Consider the following 18,296-nt stretch of genomic DNA (forward strand, 5'->3'; position numbering starts at 1 on the left):
ACGGCGCACTTCGTCTGACTTCTCGACCACGTGACTTATTTCTCATGAATTGTGTCGCGACCTTTTTCTTAAGTTCTTCCTGTCATCATCTCACTCAAACGACTTGGTCTATGGCGCTGCAGACTGCAACATCGTCGTCCTTCCGAGCTGTTTGCTCACGAGGGACATCATCATGCATTGCGTCCTCGTCGAGAACATTCGCCACGACATCGAGTCTCTCACGCAACGTCCCTGCTCGTCGACCTCGGGACCCGCTCAACCACGACCCTAGCGCCGTCCGCCATGCGCTGCCATCAGGCGAGACGCTCATCGTCCGTCGACCACCAACGCCGCCCACCTCCTCCAATGTATCATCTGCCGACTCCTCTACCGCATCGCCGCTGCCGACAATCGAAACGGATCCCAGCGAGGTCCTCCCGCCACCGCTAAAAGCCACGAGCAAGCGGTCGGAAAAGACGCTCGGCGAGGCCGAGATCTCGCAAATCCAAAAACTTCGGGCCCAAGACCCGTTCAAGAATACGCCATCGACGCTGTCGAAACAGTTTGGCTGCTCGAGGACATTCGTTCAGATGGTCGCGCCCCTCAAAGATGTCAACGTGAGGAGGGCAAAGGAACAGAAACAGGACATCGAGAGCGGAAAGGAGAGCTGGGGATGGAACAAGCGCTTGAGCAGGGAGCTTAGGAGCGAGAGGCGAGCGTTGTGGTAACGAGCATGAGCCGTAGAAAGTGCACAACTCAATTGCATTTTCATTTGGGCCGATAAGAGAGATGCTAAGAAGATAGAGAAGCCAAACAGGGGCAGATTCAGCGTCATCCCTCGGCAGTCGAGTCAGAGTCGCTCTCGTCCTGGCCGTATACGACAAGCGCTGTCCCGCCACTGCTGCCGGATGTGGCGCTTTCTTCGATGCCGTTCAAGTTGACGGCGTTGCTTGCATTGTCGCTGCTCTTGAGTCGCAGGCTCTTGCTTCTGGGCCTTCTCCTGCTGCTCGACGACCTCTCTCTTGACGACGTCGTCGTTGTCTGGGATGGAGACAGGGTCGATGAAGAGCCAGTATGTTCTGCTGGAGATACTTGACGAGCCTTGAGGGCTTCCGTAGCGCCCTGGACCGCTGCAGCGGCGGCTGAGAGAGGCTCTCGTGCTACGGAAATGCTGGTCGAGGAAGGAGAGAAAGGGGCTGACCCATCCATTCGCCTCTCTCCTTCTGCTGAGGATTTATTGTTCTTCGCTAGCTGCTCAGGCGGAGGAAGCATGGAAGGCTCGTCCTCGTCATCGAGTCTGAAGTCCGCCGTGGCCAAATGTCGCTCGCTAATAGCTCTCGGAGGATTGGGCGGTCCTGGAAGGCCAAAGCGATCAGGGCTATCCAAGATCGAGCGACCTGTCGAAGGTTGAATGACGCCATGCTGGTACGGCACGAACTTTCCTGTCCCTGCCGACGAAGGCGTGGAAGATTCGGACTCATTTCTTTGCGATTCTCGTCTCTTTTCAGTTCCCCGATCCTTCGTACTGGTCAAGGGATGCAATCGAGAAAGATTGGGCAAAGCGCCTTGGCTCGACGACGTCCGCAGGCGGCTGTTTCCAGGATCGTGGCTCTGTGAGGATCGACGACTGCCAGACGATGAGGCTCTCTGCATAGGACTGCTTGCCCTCGTTGCTGCAGCGCTCGTGTCGTCGATGTCGAACGTCTCTTCTTCTTCTTCTTCCTCATCTTCCTCCTCGTCAACCTCGTCGTCGTCATCGCCATCAAGACCCAGCTCGGCGCGCTGCTTTCCGTCCTGAACTTGTGCTGAGCCATCATCCTTGGGCCTCTTTTCCAAGGCCTCCCGTTTCTCCCTTTGCATTGCCTCGATCTTCTTGCTGGCATTTTTGGCCCTATCCTTTTTTCTATCCGTCTCGTCGTCCTCGCCCTCTTCAACTACGACGAAGCTCTTCTGTCGTTGACGTTCGTTCCACTTCAGCGTCCTGGAGATTGATTCGAACCAGTCATTCGACTGATTTTCGTTGCAGACCGTCGGGAAAGGATAGCGCGATGCGGTGACCTTGATGTGGTCGCCCTGTTTGAGCTCCACACGACCCCGTCCATCAAAGCTGGCCCAGGCTGTGCTGCGGGAGTTGTAAGGGACTGCGATGCGGAGCTCCATGCTGTCCGGCAGTAACATCGGTCGGAACGAGAGGGTGTGCGGGCAAATCGGCGTGATGAGGATTGCTGGGATTTCTGGATGCACCAAGGAGCCACCAGCAGAGAGCTTAGGCCATGTTTGCTTCATGTCAGCGTTCCCAGCAACCAAAAATTGTGAAAAGAGAAGCTCACCGAGTAGGCTGTTGAGCCGGTCGGAGTTGAAATGCACAAACCGTCCGCCTGGGCTGTTGTCATGTGATGCTCATCTCCAAACACCTCCAGAAGCGAAACGTAAGGACTCGGTCCTCGATCGACGACAAGGTCGTTGAGAACTTCAAACGTCTCGACTGGTTTGGTGCTGAAGCACATGACCTCCTTGTCCTTCTTGCTCTTCGGTTTTGATCTTGCCGCTGTAGATGGCTCCGCATCACAGTCAGGTAGCCCGACATCGTCAACATGACCTGCAGGGTGCTCGGCGCTGGCCGACCTCGCCGACGTAGGATCAGCCTCTTGCGCACCACCCTCGGTGAATGCGCCCCTCAGATCCTCGCCGTCTGGGATCGGCGTCTCTATCCTGTTCCAACCTCCCTCCTGGATGTTGCGCATGATGATTTCGCCCGTCTTGCCGGACCTGATCGCCCTTCGTCTCTTCCGATCGGCCGTCTGAGAGCTGGGAAGCGTGGCTCGGTATACGGTGGCCGTGAAGCGCATTCGCAGGTTGACCCGAATTCCAGTGTCGAGGGCTGACTTCATGACTTTTTTGTAGGCATTGAACTCGAAATTGGTAAGAAAGCCCAGTGAACCCAGCGCAAATGGCATCACGGGAGGGACAATGCGCTGGAAGAGCCACGAGCAAAAGAGCACAGTTCCATCTCCGCCAAGCTATGATCGTCATCTATCAGCCTTGTGCATACGCCTCTACCAGAGGAAACAAAAGGACTCACAGTGACGACAAAGTCAAAGAGATGGGGCGATCGGCTGCACATGTCGCTCGTCCAGTATCGGAGCTGCCCTTCGTCCCTGCCATGCGACATGCTACCTGTCCGAGAGCTGTTCGATGAGTCGGCCGAGGGAGAGTGGCTGTGATGGTGGTTGTGGTGGGAAGAGCGGGCTGATTGCGGGATGAAGAGATGAGGGTACTCTTTGCGAATGCCATCGGCGTCAAAGCGCTTTGATTGACGTAGCTGCGAGTCGACATAAACAACCAAGCCAGTTTCACGACCGTTCCTTGGCGTGTCCATGAGCCAGATTGCAAGCTCCCGTGTTAGCTTGATCAAGTGGTTGTCCCTTGCTTTCGTGATAATGAGAACTGTGTTGATTGTCGACTTGACCCTTGCTCGTCCTGTTTGTTCATTTCACGTTTTAGTCTGTGCTTGGTGCCCTGAAGGGACAAGAGGTAGACTACTGACCTAGCTGCTTGCTCATCTCTCTCACTCCTACCGCCGTCTCTGCGAGCTGCCTGGTTAAGCTCCGTACGTGGTCCTCGTCTTCGTCATCACCCTCGCTGTATGCGCTCTCGTCTCGACTGGTGCTTGCGTCGCTACCCTCTTCGCTTCCGCTCTCGGGCTCGACTGCGCCTTGTGCGCCTCGATGCCTTGGCTCGGGCCGATGATTACGTTGCCGCAGAAGGTTTGCTGTGCCGTTGCTTCCTGTCGTGGTCGCAGGTGTCGAATTCATTGCCAACCCATCGGCAAGGTCTCGTCCATCTGATGGCCCCTCCAGACGAGACTGCATACCATGCTCTCCATCAAAGTAGGCGCTCGAAGCTGCACCTCCTAGTGTCATGGCAGAAGACGAATTGAGGTGCACCTCGTTGTGATAGCCTCCTCTTCGAGCTGAGCCAGAGACGGCGCTGTCGAGGTGCGAGTGCACAAAGCAAGGACTCGACAATGGATTGTAGGCTGGTGTGAAGCTGTTGCTACCAGGAGCGGGCATAGGAGCTTGTGTAGGACGCTGCCTTGAGAAAGGAGACGCTGATGACGTCGACGAGGAAATGTGCGATTGCGACGGAGAGGTCATCTCGGTGCTATTCCTGATTGCTCAGATCTGCCTTGCACTCTACTGAAGCGGCCAATTCTGAACCTGTTGCGCGGGGCGAAAGGCCGGGCCTCTCTCTTCTCTCCGTTTCGTCGCCGCAGCGTTCCCGATCGGATCGGATCTTGGAGAGATATCTGGACCCGGAAGCCTCGATGTTGCGCCTGGACAATCTCCAGCGAGCCCTTGTGACTGCTCGATCGTGTAGAGGGACAATTACTCCGTAATATCTGCATGGGGAGTCGTTGCCCGCTCCACCAAAATTCGCGACTGAGTTCCTTGCGAACACGTGTGATGATTTTCCGATCAAATGGCCAAGATGTTTTCTAAGCTTCGCGAACACCGTGCTGTACACTGTCTTGTCTTTGGCTTGCATGGCCCTTATGGACTGGACTTCGCATCACACATTTTGAAACAGAGCTGAACAATAGAAACGATGGGATGGGAAAAGAGGACTGTGACACACTTGAGTGCACACTGGCTTACATCGTCGGGCCTCCATGGCGTCGGATCTACCACGCTGATATTGAGCCACTCTAGTGGCTTTTTTAGCGCTCCCCTTCGCACGTACCACTGAAGCAGCCCTAGACGTATCTGCTTCTTGGACACCCCATGTGCTCCTAGGCACCCCATGTGCTCCTAAACCCCCCCCCCCCCCCTCCCCTAAGTGCTTCTGGGCCACGTCACATCCACGGCTACGTCGCATCCTCCAAGTGCATTGGCAAACAAAAGATGTTCGAGGTACGGTTCGACAACATCGCCAACAACGAGACCGTCTACACTAGGCTTGTCATCCTCAGTGGCAGTGTCCTAGAAGGAGGCGGAGAAGACGGGTACCTTACTGTCGAGTCCCTCGAGCCATCTGCGAGGCTGCACCCCATTGAGGACGCTGCTTGGCAGACATGGGAAGTCAACGCGGGATACTTCAAGATCCTGCTTCCCCTCGTCTTGGGCCAAAATGAGGTCCGCGTTCGCTTCCGTTCCTCCTCGTCAGGCAGAGATGAAGCCGAGGTGACCTTACGATTGACGTACGAGCGAGACATGCGCGTCCCACCGCTACAATTGTGTATGCTTGCTGCAAGCGATTCTCCATTGTATTCGACCACGAGCAACTCTACTGACGACGGCGGTTCGAACAACAAAATGGAGAGTCTCAAGAGGAAGATGCTCGGAAACTCGTCTCGTCGCAAATACGAGCTGCCGCACGACGAAGCCGGTCCACGGGCCCTTGTTGATGCGCCACCAGGCCATGCGCGTGAAAAGCTCCGACGAGGTGGTCTGGACGAGATCAAGCGTCGGTTATGTCTGCAGGTTTATCTGTGGCAGGCCTTCCATGCAGAGGAAATGCGACGGCACGGTCTGGACCGCAGGGCCTTCCAGCTCGAGGACACCACCATTGCACCTGCTCAGCGTCCACTCTCGCTGCTTGCGGACGTCCATCTTCTTCGTTCGAAGCACACCCTCGCCGAATTTCTTGACAAAGACAATGCTCAACAGCAGAAGAACGCAAAGAACGGCGGGGCGATGCATGTCTTTGCCGGCGAGGCGATCCGTGAGGCAGTAGAGACTGGCACCGCACCATTTCACCGCGACTCTCCCTTGGCCGTATTGATTCTCGACACTCGCTGGGACTACGAAGCGAGCTTATTGCGGGGCCATGCTGCCGTGGGTGCTGCGACGCGCGATGACTTCTCCTACGGTGTCATGGGCAGTCATTTCCTCTGGTCTGCTCCTTCCAACCTCAACGAGGTCACATTCGCATTCACCAACGAGGCAAAGACTGAAACACAATTCGTCGTCAACGACCTGAACGAGTGCCCGACAGCATGGCAGACGCTGAACATTGGCAGCGGCGCCATGTTGCACGAGGTCGGACACGCTCTTGACAACCCCCATTGGCCAGACGGAATCATGGCGAGAGGCTACGTCGAGTTCAACCGTGCCTTTTGCACCCGCGAGCCTCCTCGGGCCCCGGCAAGCAAGGGCACAAAGCCCATCACACCAAACAACGACGCTGGTAAAAATCACTTGCATCGCTGTCAGGCTGTCCGAGCCTTTCATCACCCCTGCTTCCGCATCCCGGCCGACCTGGAGCAGTGGGGCCCGCACGCAGCATCGACGAGCATCACGCCAGGGCTGACTGGGCAGGGTCCGACTCTGTCCAACGAATCAGGCATCGCCTCCATCGAAATTTCTGTGGGAGAAACGCACAAGACGCACATCGAGTACGTGGGTAGGGCAGTGGCGACGAGGAGCAACGGCGGAGGCACGGCCTCACCAAAGAAGCTGCAGATTTCGCCTTACTACCTGAGCCAGTTGCTTCATTTTGATGTCATGGACCCGCGCTCGCCCACAGTCAGCCTCAATGTAGTGGGTGCGAATCTGCGCCAGGAAAAGTTGTCCGACTACCGCGACCAGGGCTTCGCGCAGCTGGTGCACGTCACGGAAAAGACGGACGATCCCAGGCCGATCTACAAGGGCGCTGCGGCCGGCAATCAAGACGGAGGATCGCTCCGTCAGACTCAAATTTTTCCGAGCAAGCTCCAGCCCTCTATCTTTGCCATGATTGGCATCGACATCTACGTCGGCGCGGCCCTTGATGCGTTTACCTTCCATTTTCACAATTGGTCAACCAATGCCCGCTCGACTGTTCACGTCGGTCCGCCTCAAAATGACAAGGTACCCAATTGTCAATTTGCCATTCGGGAGGCGGCAGACTCGATCGCGCGGCTCGAGCTCCGCTGCGGTGCCTGGATCGACGCAGTCAACATTATCATGACCTCTGGTGCGCAATCAGGCTGGTATGGAAATGTCGAAGGAGGAAGCCAAAAGGTGCTTGAGGCTCCCCAGGGGCAAGAGATCGTTGGTCTCTTCTGTTCTGCGGGACAGTGGTGCGATTCGATCGGCATACTCATTCGCTGATGACACTGATACACCGACCCATCATTACTTAGATGAAATATGAAGTTCTTTTACATTTGTGTCATTAAGGCAGAGTATGATCACCGAGTCAATCTCCGTCTCTGTCTGCCACCGCTTCCGTCGTCGTTGCTGCCGACGCCTTGGCCCTTCATGTTGCCTACGTCGTCAAGGCTGACAGAGCACCATCTGTCCTGCAGCCAAGTGACACTCCACGTGCCTTCCTTGCTCGTCCAGAGACTGTACCTGTCCGTCTCGATGCCCGTCACTGTGTGGGTCTCGAGCACCCGTGGCCTGCGCACCGTATCGGCGGGCTGGGTCCTTTGGTAGGTGAAAGCAAAGGGAGGCGTGCCTTGGAGCGTGAAGACGATCTCGGCTTGACTGCCTTCGCGGAGATCTTCGACAAAGTGCATACCTCCGTGCACCTTGACCGTAGGCAGAGGGTGAACAACCTTCTGCAATCGACGTCTTCTCTCCTCCCCTTCTTCGAAGCGGACGCCACAGCGGTAGTTCGCCTGTTGGAATGGTGCGACCTCTTCGATGTCCAGAACACCAGCCTGCTCGGCCACGCGAGAGAACAGTCCGCCAACATCTCGCACGACGGCTTGCGACTGTCGTCCGTCGAATCGGTAGTTGACCCTCCACGGCGGTCTACCTTGAAGGATGTAATCGACGGACTCGCCAATGCAATAGTCTGTCCTCGTCCCGACGCTGACGATACTTGCCGTCTCCACGACATCGATCTCCAAGCCACCGCCTTGGGAGGGTTGCTGGCCCCGTCCGACCGCGCCACCAGCTCTTGCAACGATTCCATCGTCCTCTTCCTCCTGCTTCCCTGGCGCTGCCGTTGACCCAGCCTGATCCACGTATGAGAATTCACACCCGTTTCCATCCTTGACTCGGACCACCTCCGCATTCCATCTGCCTGTCCGGTCGAAGGTGAAAGCATCCAGATCCATCAGCGAGCCGAGTTCAACCTCGGAGGCACTCAGACCAGCCTTATGGATCTTGAAGCGTGGCGCTGTGATGGAAGATGCGTCGTCATAGATGGCCACTTCCACCTCAAATGGTGGCGTTCCGGACAACGAGAGCTTGGGCAAGGTCGATGATGTTTCCCCACCCTTCGATGATGACCTCCTGTCCTGATTAGTTCCATCACCCTTGCCATTTTGTGATAGAGTGTCGCCAACGCAGAAGGTAGGTCTGTCCTGCCCCTTCCCATTAGCCGATGACCCGCTGCCCTTCTTGATTAGGGCTTGCCCATGTGCTGCACCTCTCTGGCTTTCCTTCGAAAAGCTCGCTTGAGGAAGGGGATGGACTTGTTGTTTAAGCATTCGTCCGCCCTTGAGCCGAGCACTTTCTCGATAGATGGCGTCACCAATGTCCTCGAGTTCATACGTGTGCTCTCCCCACCGGCTTGTATCGAGCTGGATCGTCGCCACGTCCTGAGCCGAAGAGAAGGTATCCGACTGCTTGGACTTTCCATTGGGCGGCTGATGACTATATGTAAGGCGAACGGGGAATTGGCCGGCCAAACCAACCTCGACGGCGTCAGGAACCCCCACACAGACCGGTGGTCGGACCAGGGTGGCACTTTCGTTGGACAAACCCGGAATGGACTCTAGTAAGAAGCGGGCGCTAGGTCTCGGTCGGACCGAAACCGTGTGGGCGGCCTTGTCCGTGGCGATCTCGCCTGGACAGTGACGATCCGTAACGCCGACAATCCTATAGCTGCCCGCCTGGCTGAATCGAAGAATGCCCTCTGGCCTCTGAACCGTGACCTCTTGGGCTTTGGAACCCTCTTCAGGCCCAGTGTACTTGACTTTCCAAGGCGCTTCTCCCGTCAGTCGAATGGGAACATCGACGGAGCCGCCTTCGAGGATCGAAGACGTGGCGAGTTGCCCACCTGCAGCGAAACCCACTGTGGGCCTCGTGCGGCGAACGTCGATGTTGAGGTCGTCGGTCGTCAAAGCTCGCTCGCAGCCCTTGGCATCCTTGATGCTCACCAGGGAAATCGTTGCCCTGCCACCTTCCCTCGCCAGCGCAGACGGCAGCTCAACATCGAGCAGGTACCTGTCAGTTTGGATGTCCTTCACCCGGTGCTGCTCCATCGATTTTCTCGTCTTATCTTTCGATTTACCTGAGGAGGCAATGCTGCTGTCGCGCACCGAGTAGACCAGCTCAAATGGTCCTGTGCCTTCGAGAAGGACCTGTGCCTGGGCACGATCCCCCTCGCAGCTCTGCACCACAAGTGAGCCAGAGCCATCAGTGGAGCTGGATCCAGCAAAGCGAGCCTTGGCAATTGGATGAAGACTCTGGGTGAATTTCGGTCCATCCAAGGCGATGCGCTCTCGGTAATTTGCGTCCGAGAGGCCAGTGAAGGTATAGGTGACCTCTCCCTCTTGGCTCGGTCGAAATTCGATCTCGTCGCGAGTTCTCTCGATGTATCTCTCTTGGGCCACGGGGGCTCTTCCTTTCGTCTGTACAGTGTAGGCCAGTCGGAAGGGAGGTGTACCTGAAAGTACGGCCAGAGCCTTGACGCCGACCGGACCGGCGCAGTGATCCTGAATCGAGTCGAATTCGATCATGGCCGTCGGAGGCTGCACTTCGACGGCTGAGCAAATCCAGGGCGCCCCCACATCACCTGCGCAGTAGCGACCGTTGACACCTTCGAGTGTGTAGGTTCCCGGCCTCTCAATAGGGAGCTTGGCTCGGCTATCTGAGCTGTTGATTGTCACATTCTTTCGCCACGACGAGGCGGCGTCCTCGCCATCAAAACGGACTTGGGCAGACCATGGCCCTCCGTCAGCATCATTGACGTTGAGCTGCACCTCGACCTCCTTTGCGCCCTTGCCCTTGAGTAGCTTGATCGGATCCGCGCTTGTGCAGCCTCGCAACTGCACACTGGGTCGTGGGTGCACCTCGACCGTTCTACTTCGGCTCTGAGGCGTCAATTTTGTGCGTGGCGAAGACGCGGCGGCGACCGCATCAAAAGAGTTGCCACAAGCATCGCTGACGCTCTCCAGCTCGTACTCGTAGATACCTGGACCGGACAGCTGCAGCGTCAGGGGCAAGTCGACATCTCTGGCCTGTGCCCACGAGAAGCTCTGGTCCACTTTGCTTGGCGCGCCGCGGAGTGCGACAGAGAGGTGCTGAGCCGCATCAATGCTTGAACCTTCGGGAGCCACGAGGGGGCTGGCATGGTGATGGCTCGAGATATGCGAGATGGATAAGGGCTCCTTCCCTCTTCGTAATGACGATTGACGTGTGTAGTGAAGTCTGAGAGGCGCCAATCCTCGCACTCGCACGTCGAGGGAGGCTTCGTCGCCTGGACACATGTCGGTCTTTCGACCCTTGGGTGCACTTGCAGCTCGAGTGCCGTCGATGAAAGCGGCGCTCGGACACTCGACAATCATGATCTCGGACTTGGACAAGCGCGCATCGAAGCGGTTCTTGTCCAAGACACGCTCGAGCCGTACACGGCCCACATTTTTGATGGGCAGGTGGAAAAGGGTGGCCTCGTTGGTGGCGCCAGCCTTCGCATGTGGTTGCTGCTGATGCTGCTGCTGTTGCTGCTGCTGCTGCTGCTGGTGGTGCTTGTCCCTTCTGACCAGCTCCGAGCCGCGATTACCGGCGCCTCCGCCACTCGATGCTTGCTGATAATCATCCAGATCATCCAACTCAAGATCCAGCTCGTCCTCTCCTCTTGCACGCTGCCACTCCTTGTTGGCCTCCCCAAGCCTGGTAAGGGCACCACGAGGGATAGTGACGTTGAAGACCAGGGGGGCGCTCCCGTCGAAGGGAGTGACGCTGTACGAGACAAACTGGGGCTCGGTGTTGTTGAAGACAAGAGGAATCGACAGCTCTGCTTTTGGATTACTGGGGTCCAGGCAAAAGCACGAAGAGAGCGGCGAGGACCTTGTCGAAGAGGAGGACGAAGAAGAAGAAGAAGAAGAAGCCAGCTTGCCCTTGCCGTCAGACGCTCCGCCATCGGCAGACTGCACGGATAGATAGGCGGGCGACAGCGTGGCAGTGCTGTAAGGCAGGATATGAATGGTGTGCTGCCCAAAGATGTGGCTGGTGGGGCGAATGAGGTCACGGATGCTGACTCGATGCTCGCTGATGGCGACTTGGCGGTTGAAGGCATCGCTCCAAGACCCCAGGAGCGCGCCGCCCAGCCATCCCAGGAGCGGGACATAAGTCAGGCTGGAAAGCAGAACTCGCCATCCTCCGAGCACGATCCAGTCCGTGGACGCCAAGAGACCGAAGACGATGGTCCACTTCGCCCTCGAGAGGTCCAGCCTCGGGATCCTCAACCTCGATACAACCGCGACGAAGGCGAGATCGATGAGGACAAAGGTGCCCAGCAACGAGAAAAGCGAGGGCGAGAAGATGAAGCTGAGCAATTGGACGACCTTGTACGTCTGTGACGGATCAGGTCAGTCAAGTGTTGAAGAACATGCGCAAAAGCGGGGAGGAGGGGACGCACCTGCAAGGCGACGAAGATGCTCGCCGCATACACGCGCTGAGTAGGGGCGTCGATGAAGCTCAAGGAAATCAACGGACCAGCAGTTGCCGGAAGCGAGGGCTGCGACGGCCGCTTCTCGCCTTGCTTGGGCGTCGCCGGAGCCGACATGGCTCTTGGAGGGGGTAGACGAAGGTCTCCTACCGCCGCTGGGCCATGGAAGGAAGACCTTCTTCGCGTCGCACAACTTTTGTTCCTCTATTTTATTTTTATTTTTCTGGTTTGGACTGGCGCGCGCCGGTCGCGTGCACGTCGGAGAAGAGAAAAATGTCAAGCCCACGCAGGCGCCGTTTGGAGCAGCTTCACATGCGCATGCTGCTGCCGGCGTCGACTCCGATCTAGTGGTAGAGAGAAAGAGGATGGACCCGACGGTGCCGGCGAAGCGCAAGCTGAGCCAGGACGTCCGGGTGGATGCGCAGCGGGCGTACATTGCCCGGACGGCGCCGCACCTTCTCGAGGATGGCGCTAATGGCAGCTCCTCTCCTCCACCAGGTTCGCCCTCGCAGTTGCCGTCTTCACTGAGCCCCACGCCGACCCCGGGCCCACTGCACTACTACGACGACGATGGGAGAGAACGGAGCGGGTCACGAGGACCGAGACTGTCGACTCCGCCGACGCCTGCGCCTGCGCAGCCCAAGTCGCATCACACTGTGCCGAAGCGCTATCGTGGACCCCAACCCCTGCTGGGCGATGCCGAAGACATAGCGCCTCTTCCTACCTTGGTTGCGGTCCCTGGATGTCTCTCGCTCTTCGACACGATCAATTACCCTCTGAATCGAAATGGCTGGCGCTATGTTGCGGCTGGTCCCTGCTCCGCCTCGCTTCCTCACAGCGTGTATCGCACTTTGGAAACATCCCCTAGGGGCATTCATTGGAGCTGGACCGATCGGAGTCCCTACACACACATCTCAAACGACGCTGCCATCGTCTCATCAGACCGAGGCTTCCGAAGTGCCAGGACAAACGTCCCAGTGAGGCAAGGCTCGTGGTATGTCGAGGTGCACATTCTCGAGCCAGAGACAATGAACCATGCTGCCGCCCTGTCCCATCCGGACAACCACCACAATCACCACCACAATCATGACGAGGGCTCACTTCCAGCCGCTGGAATCACTCATCATCACGGCCAGACCCCGATAGCAACGGCCGGAGCCGCTCCACGCCGACCAATGTCCGACGGCCCACATGTGCGCCTAGGCTGGGGGAGAAGAGAAGCACCTCTCAATGCGCCCGTTGGCTTTGACGGCTACTCGTACGGCCTGAGAGACACCAACGGCGACAAGGTCTTTCTCTCTCGTCCTCAGTCCTATGGTTGCCGCTTTGGTCCGGGCGATGTCGTTGGCATGTACATCTCCATCCCCAGCCCTGATGCGAACGCCGACAAGGTAGACGTCGACCCGCTGGACCCGGCGAGGATCCGAAGAAAGCGGCTGCCGATCCGCTACAAGTCGCAGCTGTACTTTGAGAGTCTCGAGTACGCGCAATCAAAGGAAATGGAGGCCTTGATGGAGAGAAGTCGGCGAGGCGACAAGGACGTCGTCGCTGCCCTCTCGACGGGAAGCTCCGGAGCCGTGGCAAGCTGCCTCCATGCTCCTCTTTCCGACGGGAAAGCCGGTCCAGGCGGCCATGGAAAGGGCATCAAGGGCGGTGTCGACCAGCCAGGCTCCGGAAGCGGAGGTAAAAGTAGTGCAAATGGAGCAGGTACGACTGGATCCTCTGCCAAGAAGCGAAAGGGCGGTGCAAATGGACCTGGAGGTCCCAAAGAGGCGCCTTCCAATGGCAATGGCAAAAAGGCAGAAGCTGCGCTCAGGCCACTGCCGACCTTGGGCTCAGAGTCCAAGATTGGCTTCTTTATCAATGGCGAGCCTCAAGGGATTGCTTTTCGGGATCTGCTCGACTTCAGACCGCTGCGAAGAGCCGCAGCGGACAAGCAGCAACGAGCGGGTGGCAGTGGCGCTGCGAGCGGCAACACAACCTCGCTCTCGCTTGCTGACCTCGACGAAGGGAGCGGAACGGTCATCACTTCGAGCTCCTCGCTGGCTTCCATTGTCAAGAGCCGCGAGAACGCGTTTGACGACGGCGCAATGGGCTACTTTCCCTTTGTGAGCCTCTTCGGAGGCGCCCGTGCCCGCGTCGTGAGCAGGCGCGAAGACTTTGCCTTTTGCCCGCCCGACGACATCGAACGCGCCCTCGACGGTGAGAGTTCCGGAGGCGCCCCAAGCAACTGGAGACCGCTGGCGGAGCGCTATGACGAATTCATGGAGGAAATGTGGCGGTACGACATCGAGGACGAGGCCAGGGCCGCAGCGCGGTACCAGGCGTCCAAGGATGCCAGGGGTGGCAAGTCCGAGAGCAGCGAGAGCGAGAGCGGGGACAGCAGCGGCGGCAGTAGTGGGGAAGAGGAGGAGGAAGAGGGCGGCGAAGCTGGAGACGAGGTAAAAGCGGCTGCGGCACAGACCAATGGCAAGAAGAAACGCAAGGCGCAGGTCAATGGAGGACGAAGGGGGAGCAGTAATGGCAGTAGCGCGAGGGGAAGTGCGAGTGCAAGGAACAGCCGAAGCGCAACGCCGAGCGTCCCCCTCAATGGAAGTCATACGAGTCGGCCGACTGGAATCACCGGAACCCCGCCCCCGCTTCCTTCTCCGACGGCAGCGTTGGATGCCTCAATATCGACATCAACTCCCCCAACAGTATTGTCTCCAGTAGAGATGCCGATGGTCAAACAAGAGGATGACGGGGTCAATAGTCCTGCTGTCGCGATGGAACTCGTTGAACAAGATCCCCAAGAAAGCGGTGCAGCAGAAGCAGCAACAGTCAAGGATGAGGGAGAATTTACTTCTCTGCAACCTCAATCGATGGACGTCGATTAGAGGCTCAAAGGCACTAATTGTGTCTTTCTTTGTGAGCAAGCAAACCACTCATTTCCCATGTTCTCGAAGCAATCTATCTGTGTTGGAATTGGATGCGAAACAAAACGGATATGGCGGCTGGGTTACAGCAGTTTATCATCCTGCAGCGGTCGACCCACAGGAGGGGTAATTTTTTGAAAGAGGAACTGAAAGCAAGGATTGTTGCCGGGGTGAAGTACGAAAGGAGGTTTGTGCTCCTTACTGGTCCAACGAGAATTCCGGTCTGAAATCGGGCTCGAGCAAGCGCCTGGCCTCGACAATGTCCGAGGCGAGTCTCCTGACATTTGCCTCGGCCACAACCACCTGGGGCGTGTATTCGATGCCAAAGGCTTGCTTGATGGCGCCCGCAATCCGTTTCGCCTGCGACAGATCCCAGAGTGTAAAGTCGTCGGGATCGCTGTCCGTCGCTCGTCCGCTCGGCACGTCTGTCGCCTCCGGGCGACCAGTTTGGGAGCGGGGCGCGTGCGTGTACTGCGAGTCGAGGGCATTTGTCACGAGGCGGCCAAGAAGTGGGTAGACATTGTCCAGCGTCACCGGGTTCGAGGGCTGGTCGACATAGATCTCGAGGGGGGTGCTGCGAGCGAGCACATTGTGCTTGGCATCATGGTGGTAGCGGAGCTCGTAGGTGCCGCACACCCACGGGAGTTTCGTCTGTCGGAAGGTGGCGATACCCTTGACGAGATCGGAAGACGATGAGGAAGAAGAAGACTCTGCACCGACATCTGCGTTGGCTGGCGAGCCCGTGTGGACATCACCCTCCCATTCGTCTTCGGCCACACCAACCCAGCGGCCCTGAGAGGAGATGCGTGTGACAAGTCTCGACTCGCTTGCAGCTGCTGGCCCGCCGAAGCGCGAGACAAGATAGATGCCAATCCAGTCTCGCCTCGAATGGTTCTTCGGTGCCGTCCACTCGACCGACAGAGGCTCGCCGAGCATGAAGCGGTTGGGCTGACCAGTCGCCTTAGATGGAAGAATCCTGAGAGCGTACTTGGACCGATCGATGGTCGCGATGTCGTCGCCCACTTTAACGATGAGGAGCCTATCTCTGCTCTTCTCCAAAAGCATCTTGGTGTCCTCGATCATGCCCTCGAAGCGTGGTCGACTTCGGCTGACAAAATCTTCAAATTTGGCACTGGCGTCCTTGTGGACCCTTCCCAGCTCGGCTTGCATCTCCTTGAACTTGGGATGAGACTGAGCCGCACGAAGGATGCCCGCATTTCGCTCAGCAATGCTCTTGATGTTCTTGGTGACACCACCGTCCCGCGACACCGCCGCTTGTCCGTACAGCTGTGATTGTGTCAGTTCCAGTTCTGTTGCTCTAGAGCAAATCTCACACACCTTGGTCATGTGAGGATTCTCAACATGCGACAGGAAGATCCAGTGAGCAGCATGAGAGATGATAGCCATGCTGAGCGCTAGCTTGGAGCCGCTGATCAGGACGAGGCCAAAGAAAGCAGCGCTTCCCATCGAGCGCTCTGGATTGTTCAAGAAGCGATAGATGCCCGTGTAGTAGAGCTGATGAGGATATTCGTCGATGAAAAAGTCGCCGTAGAGCCAGCCAAAGGGTCCGAGCACAGCATACGACGAGGTAGCCGTCCAAATGTGCAGCGCAACGAGGAGAACGCCGAGAACGTGGCGCAGTAGATCCGTACCCGCGGTCCAGTCGCGACCGAGCGGAGCGTAGCACTTCCAGCAAAGGACGCCGAAGGACAGATACGTCATGACGAGCGACGTGTTGTAGATCACCTTCCAGTTTGAGAAGGCTGCATAGACCGCATCGCTCGAGTGGCTATGGACGTAGTGCTTGAGATAGTGCCGGACCATCCATTTACTGTCCGATTGAGCAGAAAGCAGGGCGCCCAGTCCGAACGAGTGAATCATCCGCCATGCCAGAGCATTGAGGTAGAACAAGGCAAGCGTCGTCTTGGGGCCTGTGCTGGGCATGAGGAATGGGACAATGCCATACGTGACTGCGACGATAAGGAGAAAGTCGTTTGCTCGGAGCGGATCGAGATTCTGTAAGGCTTGCGTCAGTCTGGTGCGAGTCTCGCTCAGAATACTTGAAATCACCTTGAAAACGACAGTATCCTTTTGAAAGAGCCTGTGGTGGAGATCGTGTAGATTCGTAACCTTCCTTTCTGGCTCATCCGGCTGCCGTCGGAGGCGAACGTCGTTGCGGATGGACTGCACTTTTGCCTGCCTGATAGAGTGCTCGATCTGCGATTCATCCTCGCTTGAGGCCGATGTGGTCCCATCGGTCTGGCTTGGCGTGGCAGGTTCTAGCTCAACGTGATCGGCACTCTTGGGCGATGCAACGCCACTGGGCTCGTGGATGCCGCCCACCATTGCCTCCGGTACCGAACCACCCGGTGTGGCAGCCTCTTTTGCCGATGCTGCATTGTACGGTGCTGTCCGCAACGGGATACGGGCTGCCAGAGGCTTCTTTTCGCCATAGACTCGCTCGATGTGAGGCCCTTCGAAGAATTTGAGAAAAAGAAATTGAGAAAAGTGCGCAGCAAGCGAGACAAAGAGGACCGCATAAGATCCAGAGACGAGCGAAAGGCCGTAGTAACCAGCGTACCCTGTGAAAAGGAATGGTGATGAGTTGTCTGGCGTAGAGAGGGGCCAAAAAAGAAAAACTCTGACGCACCGAGCCTGGGGAAAGACAGTCAGCATTATTTCACGCTGCACAAGGACAAGCACAGACTCACGAATACATGGGATCGGGCGCACATTCGTAGACGCCATCGAAGACGAGGCTTTGCAAGCACAGGAAAAAGCAGTCACCCCAATACCTGCGGAGGCATATCAGCTTCCAGTCTGCAGAGAAGGAAGCGGTCCCGTAGAACTGACCATGCATAGTCCTTGACGACTCGGTGGGCATCCATCTTGACCCAGAGGTTGAAGAAGATAAGACCCCAGCCCGCAATCCAACGAAGCGAGTGCATAAGGAAGCTGTGTCCCTCTGGAGACCTGGTACAAGAGAAGGCAAAGAGCGAATAGGCGACAAACTGCAAGTGGGTTCTGTAAGCTGCTGACGACAGACGGAAAGACAAGACACCATAGACGCACGTCGTTGAGGAGGATGACATCGACGATGGATCGAAAAAGAAGCCAGACGTTGTACTCCAGTGGAAGAGCATCAAAGTCGTAGTCCTTGTCCATCTTCATGACGAGGTGGTGTTTTGCCCAGTCGTACACTTTGGGCCTCCTCTTCGCGTCCAGCCAGCCTTGGCGCTTGACCGTCTTGACGATCCATTCCCTCTCACTTTGGGCTTTCAGGATGTAGCCGAGACCACCATTGTATGCACCGCGCCAAAAGGCAAAGTAGACAACGAAGAAGCCTCGACGGACGTTTCCTCTCAGAGTGAAGAAGAGGACAATCTGGAGGACGAGGGACACAATGGTGAGAATGTCAAGGGCCGTCTTTGGTTTCTTTGGGTGGAAGATGGAAGTGAGCATGTCGGGCGTATGCGGCACGACAAAGACTGTGAAGTCCGATATCAGTTCTAATTTGCCAAGCAAGGTTGCTCATCTTTCATCTCGCTTCCGCCCAAGTGTTTCTGCTCACCTGTTCCGTCCGGCACCCTCCCGATTACCTTCTCCTTCTCCTCCCTTGCTGTCGTTTGGTCATCCTCGGCATCGTATTGCTCCTGCTTTGGTGTCGCCGCTTCTCCTACGTCGTGCGTCTTGCGAGCGCGCAGCCCTGAGGCTCCAGCCGCTGACGCCTCATTGACGCCAGTGGAGGCCATCTGCTTGCCCTCAATTCAAGTGGAGTCTCAAGCGTAGTCG

General features: G+C 57.2%; 6 protein-coding genes across 6 annotated transcripts; 3 read left to right on the plus strand and 3 right to left on the minus strand.

Moving 5' to 3' along the window:
- Window positions 1-110: 110 nt before the first annotated feature.
- FA10DRAFT_303228 (hypothetical protein) lies at window positions 111-707 on the plus strand (the record flags this gene model as incomplete). The annotated part of the gene is made up of 1 exon (XM_025525215.1): window positions 111-707. One exon carries the CDS (start codon window positions 111-113, stop codon window positions 705-707), a length of 597 nt encoding a protein of 198 aa, XP_025375442.1.
- On the minus strand, window positions 656-4,379 carry FA10DRAFT_268450 (ATP-NAD kinase). Its single transcript, XM_025522337.1, has 4 exons — window positions 3,527-4,379; window positions 3,062-3,459; window positions 2,310-2,999; window positions 656-2,244 (listed from the first exon to the last, which is right to left on the minus strand). Exons 1-4 carry the CDS (start codon window positions 4,134-4,136, stop codon window positions 811-813), a joined length of 3,132 nt encoding a protein of 1,043 aa, XP_025375443.1. The 5' UTR covers window positions 4,137-4,379; the 3' UTR covers window positions 656-810.
- A 424-nt stretch (window positions 4,380-4,803) lies between these two features.
- On the plus strand, window positions 4,804-7,134 carry FA10DRAFT_268451 (hypothetical protein). Its single transcript, XM_025522338.1, has one exon. The coding sequence runs from the start codon at window positions 4,884-4,886 to the stop codon at window positions 7,071-7,073; it is 2,190 nt and encodes a 729-aa protein (XP_025375444.1). The 5' UTR covers window positions 4,804-4,883; the 3' UTR covers window positions 7,074-7,134.
- FA10DRAFT_268452 (hypothetical protein) lies at window positions 7,065-11,769 on the minus strand. Its single transcript, XM_025522339.1, has 2 exons — window positions 11,560-11,769; window positions 7,065-11,494 (listed from the first exon to the last, which is right to left on the minus strand). The coding sequence occupies exons 1-2, from the start codon at window positions 11,704-11,706 to the stop codon at window positions 7,154-7,156; spliced, it is 4,488 nt and encodes a 1,495-aa protein (XP_025375445.1). The 5' UTR covers window positions 11,707-11,769; the 3' UTR covers window positions 7,065-7,153.
- A 131-nt stretch (window positions 11,770-11,900) lies between these two features.
- On the plus strand, window positions 11,901-14,670 carry FA10DRAFT_268453 (hypothetical protein). Its single transcript, XM_025522340.1, has one exon. It carries the CDS (start codon window positions 11,955-11,957, stop codon window positions 14,463-14,465), a length of 2,511 nt encoding a protein of 836 aa, XP_025375446.1. The 5' UTR covers window positions 11,901-11,954; the 3' UTR covers window positions 14,466-14,670.
- A 32-nt stretch (window positions 14,671-14,702) lies between these two features.
- FA10DRAFT_254332 (hypothetical protein) lies at window positions 14,703-17,993 on the minus strand (the record flags this gene model as incomplete). Its single annotated transcript, XM_025519725.1, has 7 exons — window positions 17,577-17,993; window positions 17,358-17,515; window positions 17,216-17,299; window positions 17,155-17,159; window positions 16,575-17,086; window positions 15,843-16,520; window positions 14,703-15,791 (listed from the first exon to the last, which is right to left on the minus strand). The coding sequence occupies exons 1-7, from the start codon at window positions 17,964-17,966 to the stop codon at window positions 14,703-14,705; spliced, it is 2,916 nt and encodes a 971-aa protein (XP_025375447.1). The 5' UTR covers window positions 17,967-17,993.
- Between the last annotated feature and the right edge of the window lie 303 nt (window positions 17,994-18,296).

Source organism: Acaromyces ingoldii, assembly GCF_003144295.1.
Source record: "Acaromyces ingoldii strain MCA 4198 unplaced genomic scaffold FA10scaffold_5, whole genome shotgun sequence".
NCBI classification, from domain to species: Eukaryota; Fungi; Basidiomycota; class Exobasidiomycetes; order Exobasidiales; family Cryptobasidiaceae; genus Acaromyces; species Acaromyces ingoldii.